Source organism: Gorilla gorilla, chromosome X, assembly GCF_029281585.2.
Source record: "Gorilla gorilla gorilla isolate KB3781 chromosome X, NHGRI_mGorGor1-v2.1_pri, whole genome shotgun sequence".
In the NCBI taxonomy this organism is placed as follows: Eukaryota; Metazoa; Chordata; class Mammalia; order Primates; family Hominidae; genus Gorilla; species Gorilla gorilla.
This window is the reverse complement of record NC_073247.2, coordinates 34,225,805-34,243,827: the sequence shown is the minus strand read 5'-3', so window position 1 is coordinate 34,243,827 and position 18,023 is coordinate 34,225,805. Positions and strand designations below refer to the sequence as shown.

The following is an 18,023-nucleotide window of genomic DNA, read 5'->3' as shown; positions in this document are numbered from 1 at the left end:
CGACACTCTGTCTCAAAAAAAAAAAAAAAAAAGAAGAACTGACAATGCCTTGTTAGGTTTTGTTGTTTGATTTAAACAATTTTTTTTTTTTTTTGTAGAGATGGGGTCTTGTTCTGTTGACCAGGCTGGTCTTGAGCTCCTGTTCTTAAGCAATCCACCCACCTCAGCCTCCCAAAGTGCTGGGATACTGCTTTCCAGCCTAGTTATTTGATTTTATTGTTTTACTTGTAATAACGACATTAATAATATCTTATGTATCTGTCAGTGCATGATTAGGTAACTTTTAATTACACAATTGATACCATCTCTGTTATCCTGAGACCATATTAAAATAGAACTAATAGAACATAACAGGAAACAAAAAGGTTGGGTAGAGAACCTGTTACTTAAGGACAGTGATTCTCACCACTATAAAATTGTTGTATGTTTCCTGTTTTGATTTTGTGACCATTTCCCCTTCCTTCTCTGCTATCCAAAATGTGGTATAGCATATATGCTTGACAGTAATGACGACAACAACAACACACACAGAAATCAGAGTTGCTAAGCTGTTTTAAGAATTTTATGCATGCTGCCAATTGAGGTAGTTAGAGACTCGTGGATGAACGCTGGGCAGGCTAGGTCTAGCAGGGGTTCCCTGAAGTTACAACTAAGGTAGGTGGGCTAAGTGATGTGATCATTTTTTTCCCTCTTTAACCTTCTAGTGGACATCTATGTGGTTGGCTGCTCCATACTCCTCTTCTTTTCTTTCTTTCTTTTTTTTTTTGAGATGGAGTCTCTGTTGCCCAGGCTGGAGTGCAGTGGCGCGATCTCAGCTCAGTGCAACCTCCACCTCCCAGGTTCAAGCGATTCTCCTGCCTCAGCCTCCCGAGTAGCTGGGATTACAGGCGCCCACCACCACAGCCAGCTAATTTTTGTATCTTTAGTAGAGGCAGGGGTCTCACCATGTTGGCCAGCCCAGTATTGAACTCCTGACATCAGTTGATCCACTCGCCTCAGCCTCCCAAAGTTCTGGGATTACAGACGTGAGCCACCGCACCCGGCCTCGGTACTCCTTTTCTAAGAAGGTGCTCCGTATCCCCATCTGTACAGTTACTTACAGCAATAGCCGTGTTAGTAGATTGTGACCCAGTACCTGGCCATGAGTCTGGGTGAGGGGGTTCCTGGTAAGTCAGGGCAAGGGTTCCTTACCCTGATGCCACAGTTGGCTAGTCCAGGAGTGTGTACCTGACCCAAATTGGTCCAATGAATCTCTACTCAGAACTTTTTTGTATTTGGGCCGTAGAAATTTCAGTCAGTCTGTATGTGTGTGGCTGTGGTTGTAAGATGTAAAGTTCAGGAGCTTCTATTGCCATATGGAGAATGTCATTACATAGAGAGAAAAAAGAATGAAGCCAGTATGCAAAGGAAAGCAAAGATAAGCAATAGAGAGAAGGCAACTGCATGGCATTAAGTCCCTGGTTTCAGCTGTTCCAGCCAAAATCGATGGTGTTTATTATATTGATGAGAACGTGTCTTTATAATTTGGAAATTGACGGAAGGCGACTTGATTGCAGGAAAAACTATAAACTGTACCTACCTATTATACCATTTACAAAAAATTCTCTCTTGTACTTATTTTTTCTCCCTGAGCCTCCTATTGCTTCAAAGAAAAGTTCAAGTAAAAAGGAGAACAAAAATAGTATAATTCAATACAATATTTATTGCCCTCTGTGTTAGGTGTGGTAGAGTATAAAGAAATATGGCTGACCCAAAACCAACAAGACAATCACTGAAAAGTGACTTGTGAACAATGTGAACAATGTGACAAAAATGAAAAGACAATGTGAACAAAAATGAAGGAGAGATCCTTGTAGGCTAAAAGGGGAGTCTTCCAGATGTGAGATTGATAAAAGCAGGGAAAATTCAGTAGAAAGAGAAAGCCGAAGACCATGCTCCATGTGTAACTCATGAAGTGATTCAAAACAGAAAGCTAGCTTAATTCAAATCAATACATTTTTACTAAGTATGGGGTATTGCGAAAAAGCATATGGCCCTTGCCTTTTAGGAAATTGCCGTATTTAGAGGCAAAGCAAGACTTGCTTATATTCTCAAAAGATCCCCACTCATTACCTTATTTCCCCTTTAAACCGCTTTACCATATTTGAGATCGTGTTATTTGCTAACTTGTTTGTTGATTTGTTTTCCTTCCTCATCAAGAGGCAAGCCCCTTAAGGGCGGGGATTTTTGTCCTTTTTTCTTTTTGCAACCCCAACCTCTGCAATAGTGCCTGGCACAATGCAAACAGCTCGATAATAATTCGTTGAAAGAAATGGAGAATTAGATCGTAGGGTGAAATAATCTGAAACTCTCTGGCCTTGAATCTCTCTAGCTCGGCCAAGATGTCAAACATTGGGGGTCAGGCCGAGAAGAGGAGAGGAACAATTTTTTCCTGTTAGGTCAGTGGTTTTTAGCCTTTGGTTACATTAGCATCACCTGGGGGCACCTTTAGACATCATCCCGAAGCCCAGACCGCACCCAGGACTAAACTAGAATCTCCAGCCAGTGGGTCTCAAGCATCAGTTTTTTTTTTTTTTTTTTTTTTTGAGACAGAGTCTCCTTCTGTCGCCCAAGCTGAAGTGTAGTGGTGCGATCTCGGCTCACCGCAAACTCCGCCTCCCAGGTTCAAGCGATACTCGTGCCTGTCCCCCGAGTAGCTGGGATTACAGGCGTCTGCCACCACGCCTGGCTAATTTTTGAATTTTTAGTAGAGACAGGGTTTCGCCATGTTGGCCAGGCTGGTCTTGAACTCCTGACCTCAGGTGATCTGCCCGCCTAGGCCTTCCAAAGTGCTGGGATTACAGGCGTGAGCCACCGCGCCCGGCCAAGTATCAGTATTTTGGAAAGTTGCCCAGGAGATTCCCATGTGCAGCCAAGGGGAAGAACAGACGGAGCCAAGGCGCGGGGATCAAGGATAAAGGAGACAAGCTCCACTAGGCAGAGCCGGGCCTCTTCTCGACGTCACGCCCTGGCGTTGCTGCGTGGTTCGTTTACTCAACCGAGAATAGGCCGGTCCTCGCTCTAGCAGCACGACCCGCACAACTGATTGAGTGGGAAGCTCCGCAGAGGCGGACTCCAGCCTCCCGCCAATGAACGGGTAGGGTCCGCCCAGCACAGCGCGGCCACGCCCCCTGGACGCCGCGGTCCCGCCCCCGGACACCGCTGTCCCGTTCCCGGGCTGTCCTCAGCAAGGGCGCGGTCTGGTACTCGTGCGTCTTTTATCGCCTCAGTTTCCCTCCGCCGACTAGCGCGCGGGGCCCGGTTCTCCATCGCGCGCACGGCAGCCTAGCGCAATGAGGCGGGCAGCACTGCGGTAGGTGGCGGGGCGTGGAAGGGGCTGGCAGGGCGGTAGCCTGGGGTGCCACCGTCTTCCCCTAGAGCTTCGGGCGGGCCCCGGCGGAAGAATTGGGCCACGCATGGGCATTTGGGCTCGATGATAAGGGGCGCTCGCCCACTGTGACTCCGACCGGACATAAGCCCGCCGGCCTTTGGTTGGGAGAACCTCGCCCCCACTTTGGCGACTTCTAGCACTGAGTTTGATATTAAAAGCAAAGCAGCACTTTTAAGGGAGGAACTTGGGTGTTCCCTAAAATTCCTTTGGCCTTGCTCATCCGGGGTGTGGTTGGTAGCCGCGTTGGGGTAGCCCCTTGTCAGAAAGATAGTATTTGGAGTTCTATGTTACCTCTAGCCCTTCATCCTCCTTTGGAGAACATTTTTAGGATTAAATGCTTGACCTACTTCGGCTCTTACTTAAGTTTGTTGTAACATTGGCAGAGATTACAGGGTACCTTTTGGCTCCCAGGACCCTAGGACTGTGCGTCGAGGACCCTGGTGCCGATTTGAACTTTACCTTTAATGAGCCGCAAAGCCCTTATAAGAGGCTGGGTGCTTTGATTGGGCCACGTGGGTAAGGGAGGATGCCTTTTTGTATATGTAATCTTCCCAGCTGGCACAGTTAAGGCCTGAGGGCCTTAGACTCCAGAGCGTGTCTAGCTCTCCCTAATCCCTTTCACCCGAGCATGCCAGCCTTTCCAAGTTTTCTGCCAGGCTGCATCCCAGGGGGCTCACACCTGCTCCAGTTTCTGAAGTTATCTCGCTGCCAGTGGGCCTGTCCCCCTGATGTGACTCATAGTGCTTTTGACTCACATTAACCCCATCAATTCTCTTGGGGGTCCTGGATCTCTCTCTCTCTCTCTCTCTCTCTCTCTCTCTCTCTCTCTCTCTCTCTCTCTCTCCCTGGATCTCTCTCTCTCTCTCTCTCTCTCTCTCTCTCTCTCTCTCTCTCTCTCTCTCACTGTTCCTGGGGACTTTGTTATCAGTTGTAAGGGTTCTGTCTTGTTTATAGTACTTAAAAACAAACAAAAAACCTTTGTTAAACTATTTGAAGGCAGACTGAAAGTCATTATGAGAGGAGCCACAGTTGACTTTAGCTTGCAATGTGAAAGGTCTTCTACAAAAGCTCGATGGTCTTGTTCAGGTGCTTTCTCTCATAACCCTGTGTTCCTTTCTTGAAAATTCTATTGAGGCCGGGTGTGGTGGTGCACGACTGTAGTCCCAGCGTTTTGGGATGCTGAGGTGGATGGATCACTTGAGGCCAGGAGTTCGAGACCAGCCTGGCCAACATGGTGAAACCCCGTCTCTATCAAAAATACAAAAATTAGCCGGGAATGGTGGTGCATGTCTGTAGTCCCAGCTACTTTGGAGGCTGAGGCAGGAGAATCGACTGAACCGGAAGGCAGAGGTTGCAGTGAGCTGAGATCGCGCCCCTGCACTCCAGCCTGGGCGACACAGTGAGATTCTGTCTCAAACAAAAAACTATTGAACCTTAAGCGGATAATCTCTTAGTGTCTAGTGAGAGTAGGAGTTCACAAATGAATATAGACTGAGATGATTAGGTTCTTTGACTGGTGGGCAACCTTTGTAGCTTCTTGTCTTTTTTAGACTTGCAAGAGGCACCTTTGTTTAGTCTCTAAATAGAGGTTATTTCCTCAGAGTGGAGGGCATATGAGTGGTATTGCCTGTTATTGCACTGAACACTCTTCCTTGCCAACTGCTGTAAGCTTGGGACCCAGGGCTGAGCCAGGGTGACTTACGTGAATCCCCAGGTAGGCCATGGAGGCCTTGAGTTTCTTTTTTTTTTTTTTTTTCTCTTTGAAATACTTTTTTTATTTCTTTGGGATATATGTCCAGAAGAGAAATTGCCGGATCATATGGTAGTTATATTTTTAATTTTTGGAGGAACCGCCTCATTATTTTTCAAAATGGCTGTACCAGTTTACATTTTCACCAATAGTGTACGAGGGTTCCCTTTTCTCTACATCCTCACCAACACTTGTTATCTTTTGTCTTTTTGTAATAATCATCTTTTTTTATTATTATTATACTTTAAGTTTTAGGGTACCTGTGCACAATGTGCAGGTTAGTTACATATGTATACATGTGCCATGCTGGTGTGCTGCATCCATTAGCTCGTCATTTAGCATTAGGTATATCTCCTAATGCTGTCCCTCCCCACTCCCCCCGCCTTGAGTTTCTTGATCTCCTTTGATTGGAAAGGTTCAGTTACAAGGTCCTGGGATTTGAGTGTTGCAAAGGCCTCTCCACAGTAAAGGCCTAGAGGTTTTGCTATAAGTAAGACTCCTGAGGGCTTATCAGGAGATAAGCCAGTAACCCTGAGGTACTGAAGTGTTGAGTATTGATTAAAACCATTCTCCCACCTCCTCCACCTCAGTGCGGTGTGTGTGTGTGTGTGTGTATTGGGGGAGATCGGAAGAACTGGGCTCTATCTGGACTCTGCTGGTGTGCCTGTTGACTGGCACTGGGGGAAAGTCATCTGAAATTGGGGCCTCAGTTTCTTAAGGAGGTTGGTTTGAATCAGAATCTTCAAATATAGGGGGATCTGAGGGTACAAAAAGGGTCTGTGCACCTCCTGAAACAGTACATACCATTGTGTGTGTGAGCAAAAGTGTATTCCAACCCTTCCCACGCCCGCTCGAGGTCCACAGTTTCCATCAGATTATCAGTAAATAGGATACCAAATGTAGTGAAAAGTTACCATTACATGCCAGGCGCGGTGGCTCACGCCTGTAATCCCAGCACTTTGAGATACTGAGGCGGGCAGATCACTTGAGGTCAGGAGTTCAAAACCAGCCTGGTCAACATGGTGAAGCCCTGTCTGTACTAAAAATACAAAAACTAGCTGGGCATGATGGTGCACAGCTGTAATCCCAGCTGCTCGGGAGGCTGGGGCAGGAGAATCGCTTGAACTCGGGAGGTGGAGGTTGCAGTGAGCCAAGATGTTGCCACTGCACTCCAGCCTGGGTGACAGTGAGACTGTCTCAAAAAAAAAAAAAAAAAAGTTACTATTACTCGAATACTCTTGAATACTATGTTGACAGTATGATATAGATTTATTATTACCAATATGCTATTGGTATAAGCAACATTTTTTTAAAAAGTGTTCCAATTATGCCTTTGTTGTGCCACAGGAATGTATTTCCAAATTTTTTAAGGCAGCATGCAAAGCAATGGGGCTCTAGGACTACAATTTTCCAAATAAATTGGCCCAAGTGTTTCTCTGTATTCATTAACTCCCTTCTTTTCTCTCCTCATTTGATTCTATGTTTGGCAGTGGTCCGTGATAGTGCCTGGCTTAGGCTATCTTTCCTTTTTTTTTTGGAGACAGAGTCTTGCTCTTTTACCCAGGCTGGAGTGCAGTGGTGCGATCATGGCTCACTGCAGCCTCGACCTCCCCGGGGCTCAAGTGATCCTCCCACCTCAGCCTCCTGAGTAGCTGTGACCACAAGTGTGCACACCACTACGCCTGACTAATATTTTAAAATTTTTTTGTAGAAACGGGATCTCCCTATGTTGCCCACACTGGTCTCAAGTGATCCTCCCGCGTTGGCCTCTCAAAGTGCTGGGATTACAGGCGTGAGCCATTGTGCCCAGCCTGGTTCTTTTTGATCTTTAGGGGAGACTTTGGAGAAGCATGACTTTCTGGAATAATGATAGCTAGAGATTTTTGAGGACTTGTCAGTATATTAGACATGCTCTTCTAGACGTGCCCTTCAGGGTTTAATATGTGTTAATTCCTTTATCCTTTTGACAATCCTATGGGATAGGTAGTATTATTATCCCCATTTTACAGATGAGGAAACTGAGGATCAGGGAGGTTAGGTAACTTGTCTAAGGTAACTCAGCTAACAAGCAGCATGATCGGGCTCTTTTTTTTTTGAGACAGAGTCTCGCTGTGCAGTGGCACGATCTCGGCTCACTGCAGCTTCCGCCTCCTGGGTTGAAGCAATACTCCTGCCTCAGACTCCCGAGTAGCTGGGACTGCAGGTGCCCGCCACCATGCCCAGCTAATTTTCATATTTTTAGTAGAGATGGGGTTTCACCATATTGGCCAGGCTGGTCTCAAACTCCTAACCTCAAGTGATACGCCTGCCTCGGCCTCCCAAAGTGTTGGCATTACAGGCATGAGCCACTGCGCCCAGCCTTTGGGCTCTTAACCCCTATACTGTATTGCCTCTCACACAAACAGGATGGAATGATTTTCATCCCTCTTCAGAAAATGCTGCTTCTTAGTGTAACAAAACAATTTCTGTGTATATGTGTATTTATTCAGGTATGTGAGACTGGTTATATAGCTCCTGTTAGTGATGCGTATTCAGGGTATTTAGCCATTCAGAATCAGATCCCATTTCTTATGTTGGATACATTTAACGTGTCTATTATAGTTGCTATTAATGTGTTGGGGGTCGTGATTTTTTTGCTGTTTCAGCTAATGGTAGCAATAGAAAGGATTAGCTTTTTCCAGTGTGTTCTTTAAAACCAGATATATTCAGTTGTAGAATGCTAGTTTCTTTTTTTGAGATGGAGTCTTGCTCTGTTGCTCAGGCTGGAATGCAATGGGGCCATTTCAGCTCACTGCAACCTCCGCCTCCTGGGTTCAAGTGATTCTGCCTCAGCCTCCAGAGTAGCTGGGACTACAGGTGTGCGCCACCATGCCTGGTTAATTTTTATGTTTATTATAGAGATAGGGTTTCACCATGTTGGCCAGGCTGGTCTTGGACTCCTGACCTCAGGTGATCTGCCCACCTTAGCCTCCCAAAGTGTTAGGATTACAGGCATGAGCCACGATGCCTGGCTGCTTGTTTCTGAGATGGAAGAATGAAGGAATACTTACTCTGTTTCCTTCAGTAAGGCATATAAACCTATAGAAGATACATAAAACAAAATAATGAAAAAAATGGAAAATTCAAATCATGTTCTGAGAAAATGCAGATTAGATGGTCAAAAACAAAAAGACGGCCAGGTGCGGTGGCTCATGCCTGTAATCCCAGCACTTTGGGAGGCCAAGGTGGGCAGATCACAAGGTCAGGAGTTTGAGACCATCCTGGCTAACATGATGAAACCCCGTCTCTACTAAAAATACAAAAAATTAGCCGGGCGTGGTGGCGGTGCCTGTAGTCCCAGCTACTCAGGAGGCTGAGGCAGGAGAATGGCGTGAACCCGGGAGGCAGAGCTTGCGGTGAGCTGAGATCGCACCACTGCACTCCAGCCTGGGCGACAGAGCGAGACTCCGTCTCAAAAAAAAAAAAAAAAGACAAATATTAATCTGTATACAAAAGTACAGGAATTGAATATTTATCGTGAAAAAGTGAAGCTAAAATATTTAAGACAGAGGCTTGTTAGCTGTGTGATTGAAGAATAAACAGATCCAAAACCCCAAACCCTCCAGCAAGAATTTTGGTCTTAGTGGACCAGCAGGGATTGTATTGCAACCAAATAAGATGACTGGTGACTAAGAAGTTCAATTAGCCAATGAGCATGTGCTCATATTTCTGTGTTCTGTGCAATTAGATGATTTGACTTGGTGAAAGGATAAGGATTTGTTCTAACAGCACAGTGTCAAAACTGCATGTAGATTTTACAGAATACTGTAAATACTGAGAGGCTTTCTCTGAATGCTGTCATTCAGAAGAGAAACCTATAGTAGCTTGGTCTGTAAAGAAAACTAAAAATATCTCTTTTTTTTTGTTGTTAGTCATTGCTTATTCCCACATTAAGTGGTGAGAATTTACTAGTAAATTGAACTAGAATGAGTGACAGTATCTGGGGTTCTGGTTTTTTTGTTTGTTTGTTTTATTTTTGTTTTTGTTTTGAGACAGAGTCTTGTTCTGTCGCCCAGGCTGGAGTGTAGTGGTGTGTTCTCGGCTCACTGCAACCTCCATCTCCTGGGTTCAAGCGATTCTCCTGCCTCAGCCTCACAAGTAGCTGGGATTACAGGTGCCTGCCACCACACCTGGCTAATTTTTGGATTTTTAGTACAGACAGTGTTTCACCATGTTGGCCAGGCTGGTCTCGAACTCCTGACCTCAAGTGATCCACCTGCCTTGGCTTCCCAAAGTGCTGGGATTGCAGGCATGAGCCACCACGCCTGGCCTGTGGGGTTCTTGACCTATTCAGTGCCTTGCCTTCTTCAACTGTGCTCTCAGAGATCAGTTTATTAATCTGTGATATTGCCTGTGTGCTACCCCTGACATAATATTGTGTGATTAGGAGTCAATGCTTAAGCAATAATGAACCAAAATCAACTTATTTTGGGAGAGTAGGTTAGGCACATTTAGGTAGGCAGCTTTTATTTTTTATTTTTTTGAAGCAGGGTCTCACTCTGTTGCCTAGGCTGGAGTGCAGTGGTACAATCTTGGCTCACTGCAGCCTCGACCTCCTGGGTTCAAGTGATCCTCCCATCTGAGCCTCTTGAGTAGCTGGGACCACAGGTGTATGCCACCACGCCCGGCTAATTTTTGTATTTTTTGTAGAGATGGGGTTTTGCCATGTTGCCCAGGCTGGTCTTGAACTCCTGGGCTCAACCTATCTACCTGCCTCAGCCTCCCAAAGTGCTGGGATTACAGGCCTGTGCCACCGTGGCCAGTAGATAGCTTTTATTTTATTGTGTGGGGACTCTAGAAAATTTCTGCGTAAGTTAAATAAATACTTTCTTTGCATCTGGAAAGGGCTAATTCAATTTTCAAAGTTTACTTTATAATTGGGTTTATCTTATTTATTGAGGAAATATGGTGCGATAATAAAGAACAGAATAAATTGTTCATAATGAGTTTGCTCAGTTGTTTACCAAATCGATTATGGACTTCTGAAACTAATAAAATAGAAAGACCAATAATAAATGCATTAAACCTAGTTGCCGTCTTTTATTTATTTTGTAGATAATTACCTAATTGGTTTCTGCTCTCAAGAAATGTTTACTCTAGTGGGAGAGATGATTTATGGAATAGCCTCATGAAAAGATACATATACTTGTGAAACAACTACAGAGTCCTACAAGACAATATATACTAAGGGTGATATGGCCAGATACTCTGGGAGGAGGGTAGGTCTTTAGGGTTGCCAGGGAAGAAGCTGTGGGATCTGCTCTGTGTTTTATCTTGTTTTATAGGCTTTGTGCCTTGGGCAAAGGGCAGCTTACTCCTGGAAGAGGACTGACTCAAGGACCCCAGAACCTCAAGAAACAGGGAATCTTCCACATTCATGAAGGCAAGCATAGTGTCTCTGTTTTATGCGTATGTGGTGAAAAACCTTGTTTTACTTTTATTTGAAAGGTATATAGAGTGATAGTTTAGAGCAAATGAGGCATATTAAAGGTAGATCTTTCATAAACATTTCATTGACAAAATGACCAGGATAGCTGCATAATATTAATAGCTTCAGATAGAAGTCACGTTCAGATTTTGAACTATTGTTCCTGGGAGCCTTGAGGACTGAGCTCTTTTAGTTAGGCGATTTCCACTTCCTGTGTGTAGGTTCTGAAGGCATGGAAAAAAAGAGATGGGCCCATTAGTGGTATCAAGTAAACACTCCTAGTCCATAGTTATGTTCGAGGGATCCTGTTAGTCCATGCTTAAAGTTAATTTCAATTACCAATATGATATGTAAACTATGGATTGTCTTTATTAAACTAGGAGTATTCATTATAATTAAAATTGCGGCTTCTTTAAAGGGTCCAAATAAATTTATATTATGTGTGTATATAAATATATATGTAAGTAAAATTTAAAATTTTTTCCTTCTTGGCCCTCAGTACTTGCCTCTCTTCTTACACTGATTAAGCTAGTAGTAATTATTTTATGTCAGTGAGCATCAGTAGTCCATGTACTATTTGAGGTACTTTCTGTCCATTCTTTTTTTTTTTTGGGATGGAGTCTTGCTCTGTCGCCCAGGCTGGAGTGCAGTGGCAGGATCTCGGCTCACTGCAACCTCTGCCTCCCTAGTAGCTAGGATTACAGGCATGTTCTACCATGCCCAACTAATTTTTGTATTTTTAGGAGAGACGGAGTTTCGCCATGTTGGCCAGGCTGGTCTCGAACTCCTGGCCTCAAGTAATCTGCCTGCCTTGGCCTCCCAAAGTGCTGGGATTACAGGTGTGAGCCTTTTTTTTTTTTTTTTTTTTTGAGATGAAGTCTCACTCTGTCGCATAGGCTGGAGTGCTGTGGTGGGATCTTGGCTCACTGCAACCTCCGCCTCCCAGGTTCAAGTGATTCTCTGCCTCAGCCTCCTGAGTAGCTGGGATTACAGGCGCCCACCATGCCAGGCTAATCTTTGTATTTTTAGTAGAGACGGGGTTTCACCATCTTGGCCAGGCTGGTCTTGAACTCCTGACCTCATGATTCACCCACCTCGGCCCCATCCATTCTTTTATTCAAGGAACTTAGGAGGAAAAAATCAGAAATAAGACTAAGTTACTAATGGTTGTTGTTTGCAGTTCTCCAACATTTAATTGTAATTATACATCAAATTTATGGTGTATCCATAATTGTTTGATAGAAAAATCAACCATTTTTCATGAAAGTTAAAATGCATGTTCATATAAATTATATTTGGTTTTGATCAGTTAGTTATTGAAGGACCGAGGATTGCTATAGTTAATTTCCTATAACTGGAATGTATATTTTGAAGTGCTAGGAAAAACACATAAACTCATAAACTCATAAACACATAAACTCATAAACACATAAACTCAAACAGTATTTGAAATACTACAGATTTTTCTTTTAGTTTTGAATTATTGCTGGTTCTCTAATTGATTTTCCCTTTATTCATATAGCATGTTCATCTATACATGTGAATCATGGTGTGTGTGGTAATTAGTATCAGCTTTTCTTTTAAGAGCTTAAATTTTGTAAGCACTAATATACGCTTGCACTTGTGGGCAGTGGCATTAACTAAAATTGCATTATTTGCCTTGGCTTGATGTAAGTCTTTGCTTCATTTTTCTGGCTTAAACGTTTCTAACAACCAGGAGACTATAAATATATGAGAAATTAATTATAATGAGACTCAGATTTGGATATTAGTATTAGTCTCTGAACTAAGTAATTTGATCTATTACTGCGTATAAGAAGATAGGTGGGGGCCAGGCGCAGTGGCTCACACCTGTAATCCCAGCACTTTGGGAGGCCGAGGCAGGTGGATCACCTGAGGTCAGGAGTTCAAGACTAGCCTGACCAACATAGTGAAACCCCATCTCTACTAAAAATATAAAATTAGCCGGGCATGGTGATGCCTGCCTGCAATCCCAGCTACTCGGGAGGCTGAGGCAGGAGAATCACTTCAACCCGGGAGGCGGAGGTTGCAGTGAGCTGAGATCGTGCTATTGCACTCCAGGCTGGGCAACAAGAACGAAACTCTGTCTCAAACAAAACAAAACAAAACTACAAAAATTAGCTGGGTGTGGTGGCACAGCGCCTGTAATCCCAGCTACTTGGGAGACTGAGGCAGGAGAATCGCCTGAACCCGGGAGGTGGAGGATGCAGTGAGCCGAGATTGTGCCACCGAACTCTAGCCTGGGTGACAGAGTGAGACTCTGTCTCAAAAAAAACAACAAAAAAGAAGATAGGTGGGAATCCTGTTCATATCTCCATCATAATGGCTCTTACTGGCTAACACTGATACAGCCCTATTAAGTGAATAATTGAAGTTATCCTTTTTTGTTTGTTTATATAAACCCTAGTGATTGGCACAAAGGTATTCATTTGTGCACCTTTAAAGAGACAGTATAGTTCTTTCAGGTTTTTAGGGAGCAGAGGCTTGATCCTGTCCCTGAGCTGTTTGTTGTGGCATTAAATGGAAATCTATGGATCTTTAAATCTTTTGAGTGCATGAATTGCTTTTTGTAGTTCTTGAGCTCATTGCCATAATCCGTTTCTCATATTTCTTTGTTTCATGGAATGACCTCTTTATTTTTGTTTCAGTTCGAGATAAGTTGCGGGAGATAGTAGGAGCATCCACAAACTGGAGGTATGCATCTTTGTTTTCATTCATTCTTTTCATCCCCAAGGTATTATACTATACTGTATTTAGGCTCAGTTGATGGTCTCACAGTGGGGATGGGGAGCCCTATGTTCAGAGATAGGTTGAGAAGTATTTTGCTTGGGGGAGAAGGTCAACATTTCAACATACTCATCAGATGACACCTCATTGTCATGAAAGAAGATGATTTACGTATATTCTGCATTTTCAAAGTGCATTTAGGTGTATATTACTTCACTGATTCTCATAACAAAACTTGTGATGTGCTTACGACATATGTTCCTGTTCCTTTTTTTACACATGAAACTGAAACTCAGAGATTGAATGATTAAATGTCAGGGTTTGGAACTTGAACCCAAGTCACTAAGTTTCTCTGTTTCATGCAACTTGACTCCTTTATTGCTTCTTGTCAGTTCAAAATTAGTCAGGCCTCCCATATTGTCTTTCTCTTTCTCGCAGTATTTCCTTGTTGTAAAGTAGGATCATATCCCTCTTGGTGTACAGAATTTTGAGGCTAAAATGAGATAGAAAAAATACGAGTGATCACTAGATATATAATAATCTATTGTTGGTATAGAAATTATCTAATGACTTATTTTTAAATTCTTTATATGAAAAATTTCAATTTACTAAAAGGTAGAAAGAATGAATACCTGTGTACCCACCACCTGGGTTCCATACTTATTAATATTTTGCCAAATTTTCCAATATACACATATTGCCTGAACCATTTTTAAGTAAATTACAGACACCACGACACTTCAGCGTGCATCTCCAGTAAATATTTTATAAAACCAGCCTTCGCTTATCTCCAACAAATAAGACATTCTCTCATGTAATCAAATTGACAGCAATTCCTTGCTAGTATATTACTCATCCGTAGTCACATTTCCTCAACTGTTACCATTTTTTGTAATAGATTACTCCTTTTAACAAAAATGTTTTTATAGCTGTTTAAAAAACATCAAGATCCAATAAAGGATTACATGTTGCATCTGGTGGTTATGACTCTTTAGTCTTCCCTAATCTAGAGTAATGGACAGTCGTCCTTCTCCTATTCTTCCCCCATGAGCTTGACTTTAAGGAGGCCAAGCCATTTGTCTTGAGAATGTTCCACATTCTGGATTTACTGGTGTCATTTAACTCATTCCTCTATCTCCTGTAGTTTTTGTAGGGTAAACATTTCTGGAAATAATACTTTATAAGTTAAGCTTAGAAAGACATCTTAGCTAATGTTCTTATCATCATTGTCATTCCGTATCCCCTTGTCTTTCTTTTCTCTTCCACCTTAATCTTCTCTTCTTTTTCTTCCCTTTCTGTCTCCTTTTCATGTTCTGTTCTTCTTTACCTTTTGTTCTGCCTTCCATACTTCCTTTGGATATAGTCCATTTTCCCTCCTCTGTCTCTCTTTCCTGAAATTGAAGGCAGAGAGAGAGAGAGAACTGGGGCTCAAAGAATCCAAGAACTGTCAGGTGAGAAATGGGAATATAAAGTAGAGTGGCCAAGCCATTCTTTAGCATATATATATATATATATATACTATTTTGTCCATCTCTCTAAATTTTTAATTTAATTTCAAATATTCTGGTCTTTGAGTAAACTTTTTGATAAGGGTGAATATATGGCTCATTTGGGTATATCTATATCACTTTTAAGTTTTCTTTTCTTTCTTTTTTTTTTTTTTTTTTTTTTTTTTGAGACACTCTCGCTCTGTTGCCCAGGCTGGAGTGCAGTGGTGTGATCTTGGCTCATTGCAACCTCCGCCTCCCACGTTCAAGCAATTCTTCTGCCTCAGCCTACCAAGTAGCTGGGATTACAGGTGCCCACCACCATGCCTGGCTAATTTTTTGTATTTTTAGTAGAGACGGAGTTTTGCCATGTTGGCCAGGCTGGTCTCGAACCCCTGACCTCGTGTGATCCACCCGACTTGGCCTCCCAAAATGCTGGGATTACAGGCGTGAGACACTGCACCTGGCCTTAAGAATGTTTTTAAGCTTGAGAAATGATACCGGAAATGATCAATTTCACCAAGTGGCGGGTGGGAAGGGAGGGAAGGAAGAGAAGGTGAAAGTAGACCCAGACCTTCTTTTTCCTTCTTTGATGGTATCTTACTGGCCTGTGTACCACTGGAATTGTGGGCTAGAACTGCTCTTGTTTTATGAATCCTGCATCCTTTCTTCTCAGAGACCATGTGAAGGCAATGGAAGAAAGGAAATTACTTCATAGTTTCTTGGCTAAATCACAGGATGGACTGCCTCCTAGGAGAATGAAGGACAGTTATATTGAAGTTCTCTTGCCTTTGGGCAGTGAGCCTGAATTACGAGAGAAATATTTGACTGTTCAAAACACCGTAAGGTAACACAGTGCTATTTTTATGTATTTGTTTTTATTTCCTTGTTTTATAACAATTTTGAAATATAATTCACACACCATACAATTCGCCTGTTTAAAGTGTACAATTCCATGGTTTTGATATATTTAGAGAGTTGTGCATCCATCACCACAATCAATTTTAGAACATTTTCATCACCCTGAAGTGTGTTATTTATTTTTAAAGGGAGACCAACATGATTTGCATTTAATTCACTGTTTGCTTTGTTTCACAGATTTGGCAGGATTCTTGAGGATCTTGACAGCTTGGGAGGTACTGGTATTATTTTAGTCTTTCTAATAGATACCTACAGATATACATTGAATTCTGTGACCGGAAAGGGCTCTTTTATTCTTTAACCTGCACAGATGATGATATTCTAAAGTGCACAAAAAAAGAAGGATATTGGCCGGGCGTGGTGGCTCATGCCTGTAATCCCAGCACTTTGGGAGGCTGAGGCGGGCGGATCACTTGAGGTTGGGAGTTTCAGACCAGCCTGACCAACATGGAGAAACCCCGTCTCTACTAAAAATACAAAATTAGCCAGTTGTGGTGGTGGGCGCCGTAATCCCAGCTACTTGGGAGGCTGAGGCAAGAGAATCACTTGAACCTGGGAGGCAGAGGTTGCGGTGAGCTGAGATCGTGCCGTTGCACTACAGCCTGGGTAACGAGTGAAGCTCCATCTCCAAAAAAAAAAAAAAAAAATGGCATCTACTACCTCTGAATTGTCATAATTTTTTTCTTATAAATGTAGATTCCTATTTAATGGAGGTATAGTCTGAATAATCTTTCTTACTAGTAACTTTAAAAAAAGAAAGTCTTAAACTTACAGAAAAGTTGCAAATACAGTATAAATAATTTTTCTGTGGCCAGGCGCGGTGGCTCACGCCTATAATCCCAGCACTTTGGGAGGCTGAGGCAGGCAGATCACAAGGTCAGGAGATCGAGACCATCCTGGCTAACATGGTGAAACCCCATCTCTACTAAAAATACAAAAAATTAGCCAGGTGTGGTGGCATATGCCTGTAGTCCCAGCTATTCAGGAGGCTGAGGCAGGAGAATCACTTGAACCTGGGAGGTGGAGGTTGCAGTGAGCCGAGATCGCGCCACTGCACTCCAGCCTGGGCGACAGAGTGAGACTCCGTCTCAAAAAAAAAAAAGAAAAAAAATTTTTTTGTCCCTGAATTATGTGAGAATAAGCGGCTGACATGATGCCACATCACCCCCAAATATTTGAATATGTCTTTCCTACAAACAAGGACATTCTTCTACATAACTACAAAACAACCATAAAAAATCAGGAAATTAACACTGATGTGTCATACTGTCTAATCCTCAGGTCCCATTCAACTTTTGCCAGTGGTCCTTCATAGCAGAAGGATCCAGTTCTGAATCATATGTTGATTTAATTGTCATGTCAGGACTAGTTCCTTAATCTTTCTTTGACTTTCGTGACTTTGACATGGTTCTTTTGTGTATTGTCCCTCAATTTGGGTCTGTGTGGTGCTTCCTCATGATTAGCTTTGGGTTATGCATCTCTGGCAGGAATGTCACAGAAGGGATGCTCTGTTCTTATTGTATCCTATCAAGTGGTACATGGTTTTGATTTGTCTCATTACTGATGATATCAGCTTTGCTTACTGGATGACGAAGATGTCTGCCACTGTTCTTCACTGTAAAGTTACTCTTTTCCCCTTTGTAATTAATAAGTACCTTATGTGGGGGGGTGGCAGGTAACTTTGAGACCTTCATCAGACTTTCAATTCATTATTTTTAAATCAGTATGGACTCAGGAATTCCTATGTTACTGAATGGACTATAATATGTTACTATCATCTATTTGATGTTCACATGGTCCCAGGAGTGTCCCAGTCCCTTCAGGCTAGCTTCTGTGTGGTTTTCTTTGATGTGTCCCCATTATTCTTTGAGCACTTTCTCACTTTCTGGCACAATAAAATATTCTAGGCTCATCTTATGCTTTTCCCTGCCCCAGTCCTAGAATCACCCACATCTCCAAGGAGCCCTTTTTTGAAATCAAGAATGATATTTTGAAGTGGAGGATGATATTTTGAAGTGGAGGATGATATTTTGAAATGGAGATATGTGTGTTGGGAGTGGTCATTATTCCTGGGTATCACTGCTCCCATACCCTCTTAGTGGAGGAGCTGGGAAATATATGTGCATATACGTACATATATGTTATTTCTAAATCTTTGTACAGATGTATGTATGAAAACCATGGGATCGCACTGATAGCTCCAATTCCAGTTCAGCCACC

General features: G+C 42.8%; 1 protein-coding gene across 2 annotated transcripts in view; it reads left to right on the top strand.

The window, feature by feature from the left end:
• Window positions 1-3,152: 3,152 nt before the first annotated feature.
• ACOT9 (acyl-CoA thioesterase 9) overlaps window positions 3,153-18,023 on the top strand; it is a 39,761-nt gene continuing 24,890 nt past the window's right edge. Inside the window, exons 1-6 of one of the 2 annotated variants that reach the window (XM_019019670.4) lie at window positions 3,153-3,352; window positions 10,505-10,602; window positions 12,170-12,196; window positions 13,317-13,362; window positions 15,559-15,729; window positions 15,981-16,018. In XM_019019670.4, the coding sequence (XP_018875215.1) occupies window positions 3,333-3,352; window positions 10,505-10,602; window positions 12,170-12,196; window positions 13,317-13,362; window positions 15,559-15,729; window positions 15,981-16,018 (400 nt within the window). In that variant the 5' untranslated portion in view covers window positions 3,153-3,332. The remainder of the gene's footprint in view (window positions 3,353-10,504; window positions 10,603-12,169; window positions 12,197-13,316; window positions 13,363-15,558; window positions 15,730-15,980; window positions 16,019-18,023) is intronic. The other variant, XM_019019671.3, reaches the window with a different exon arrangement.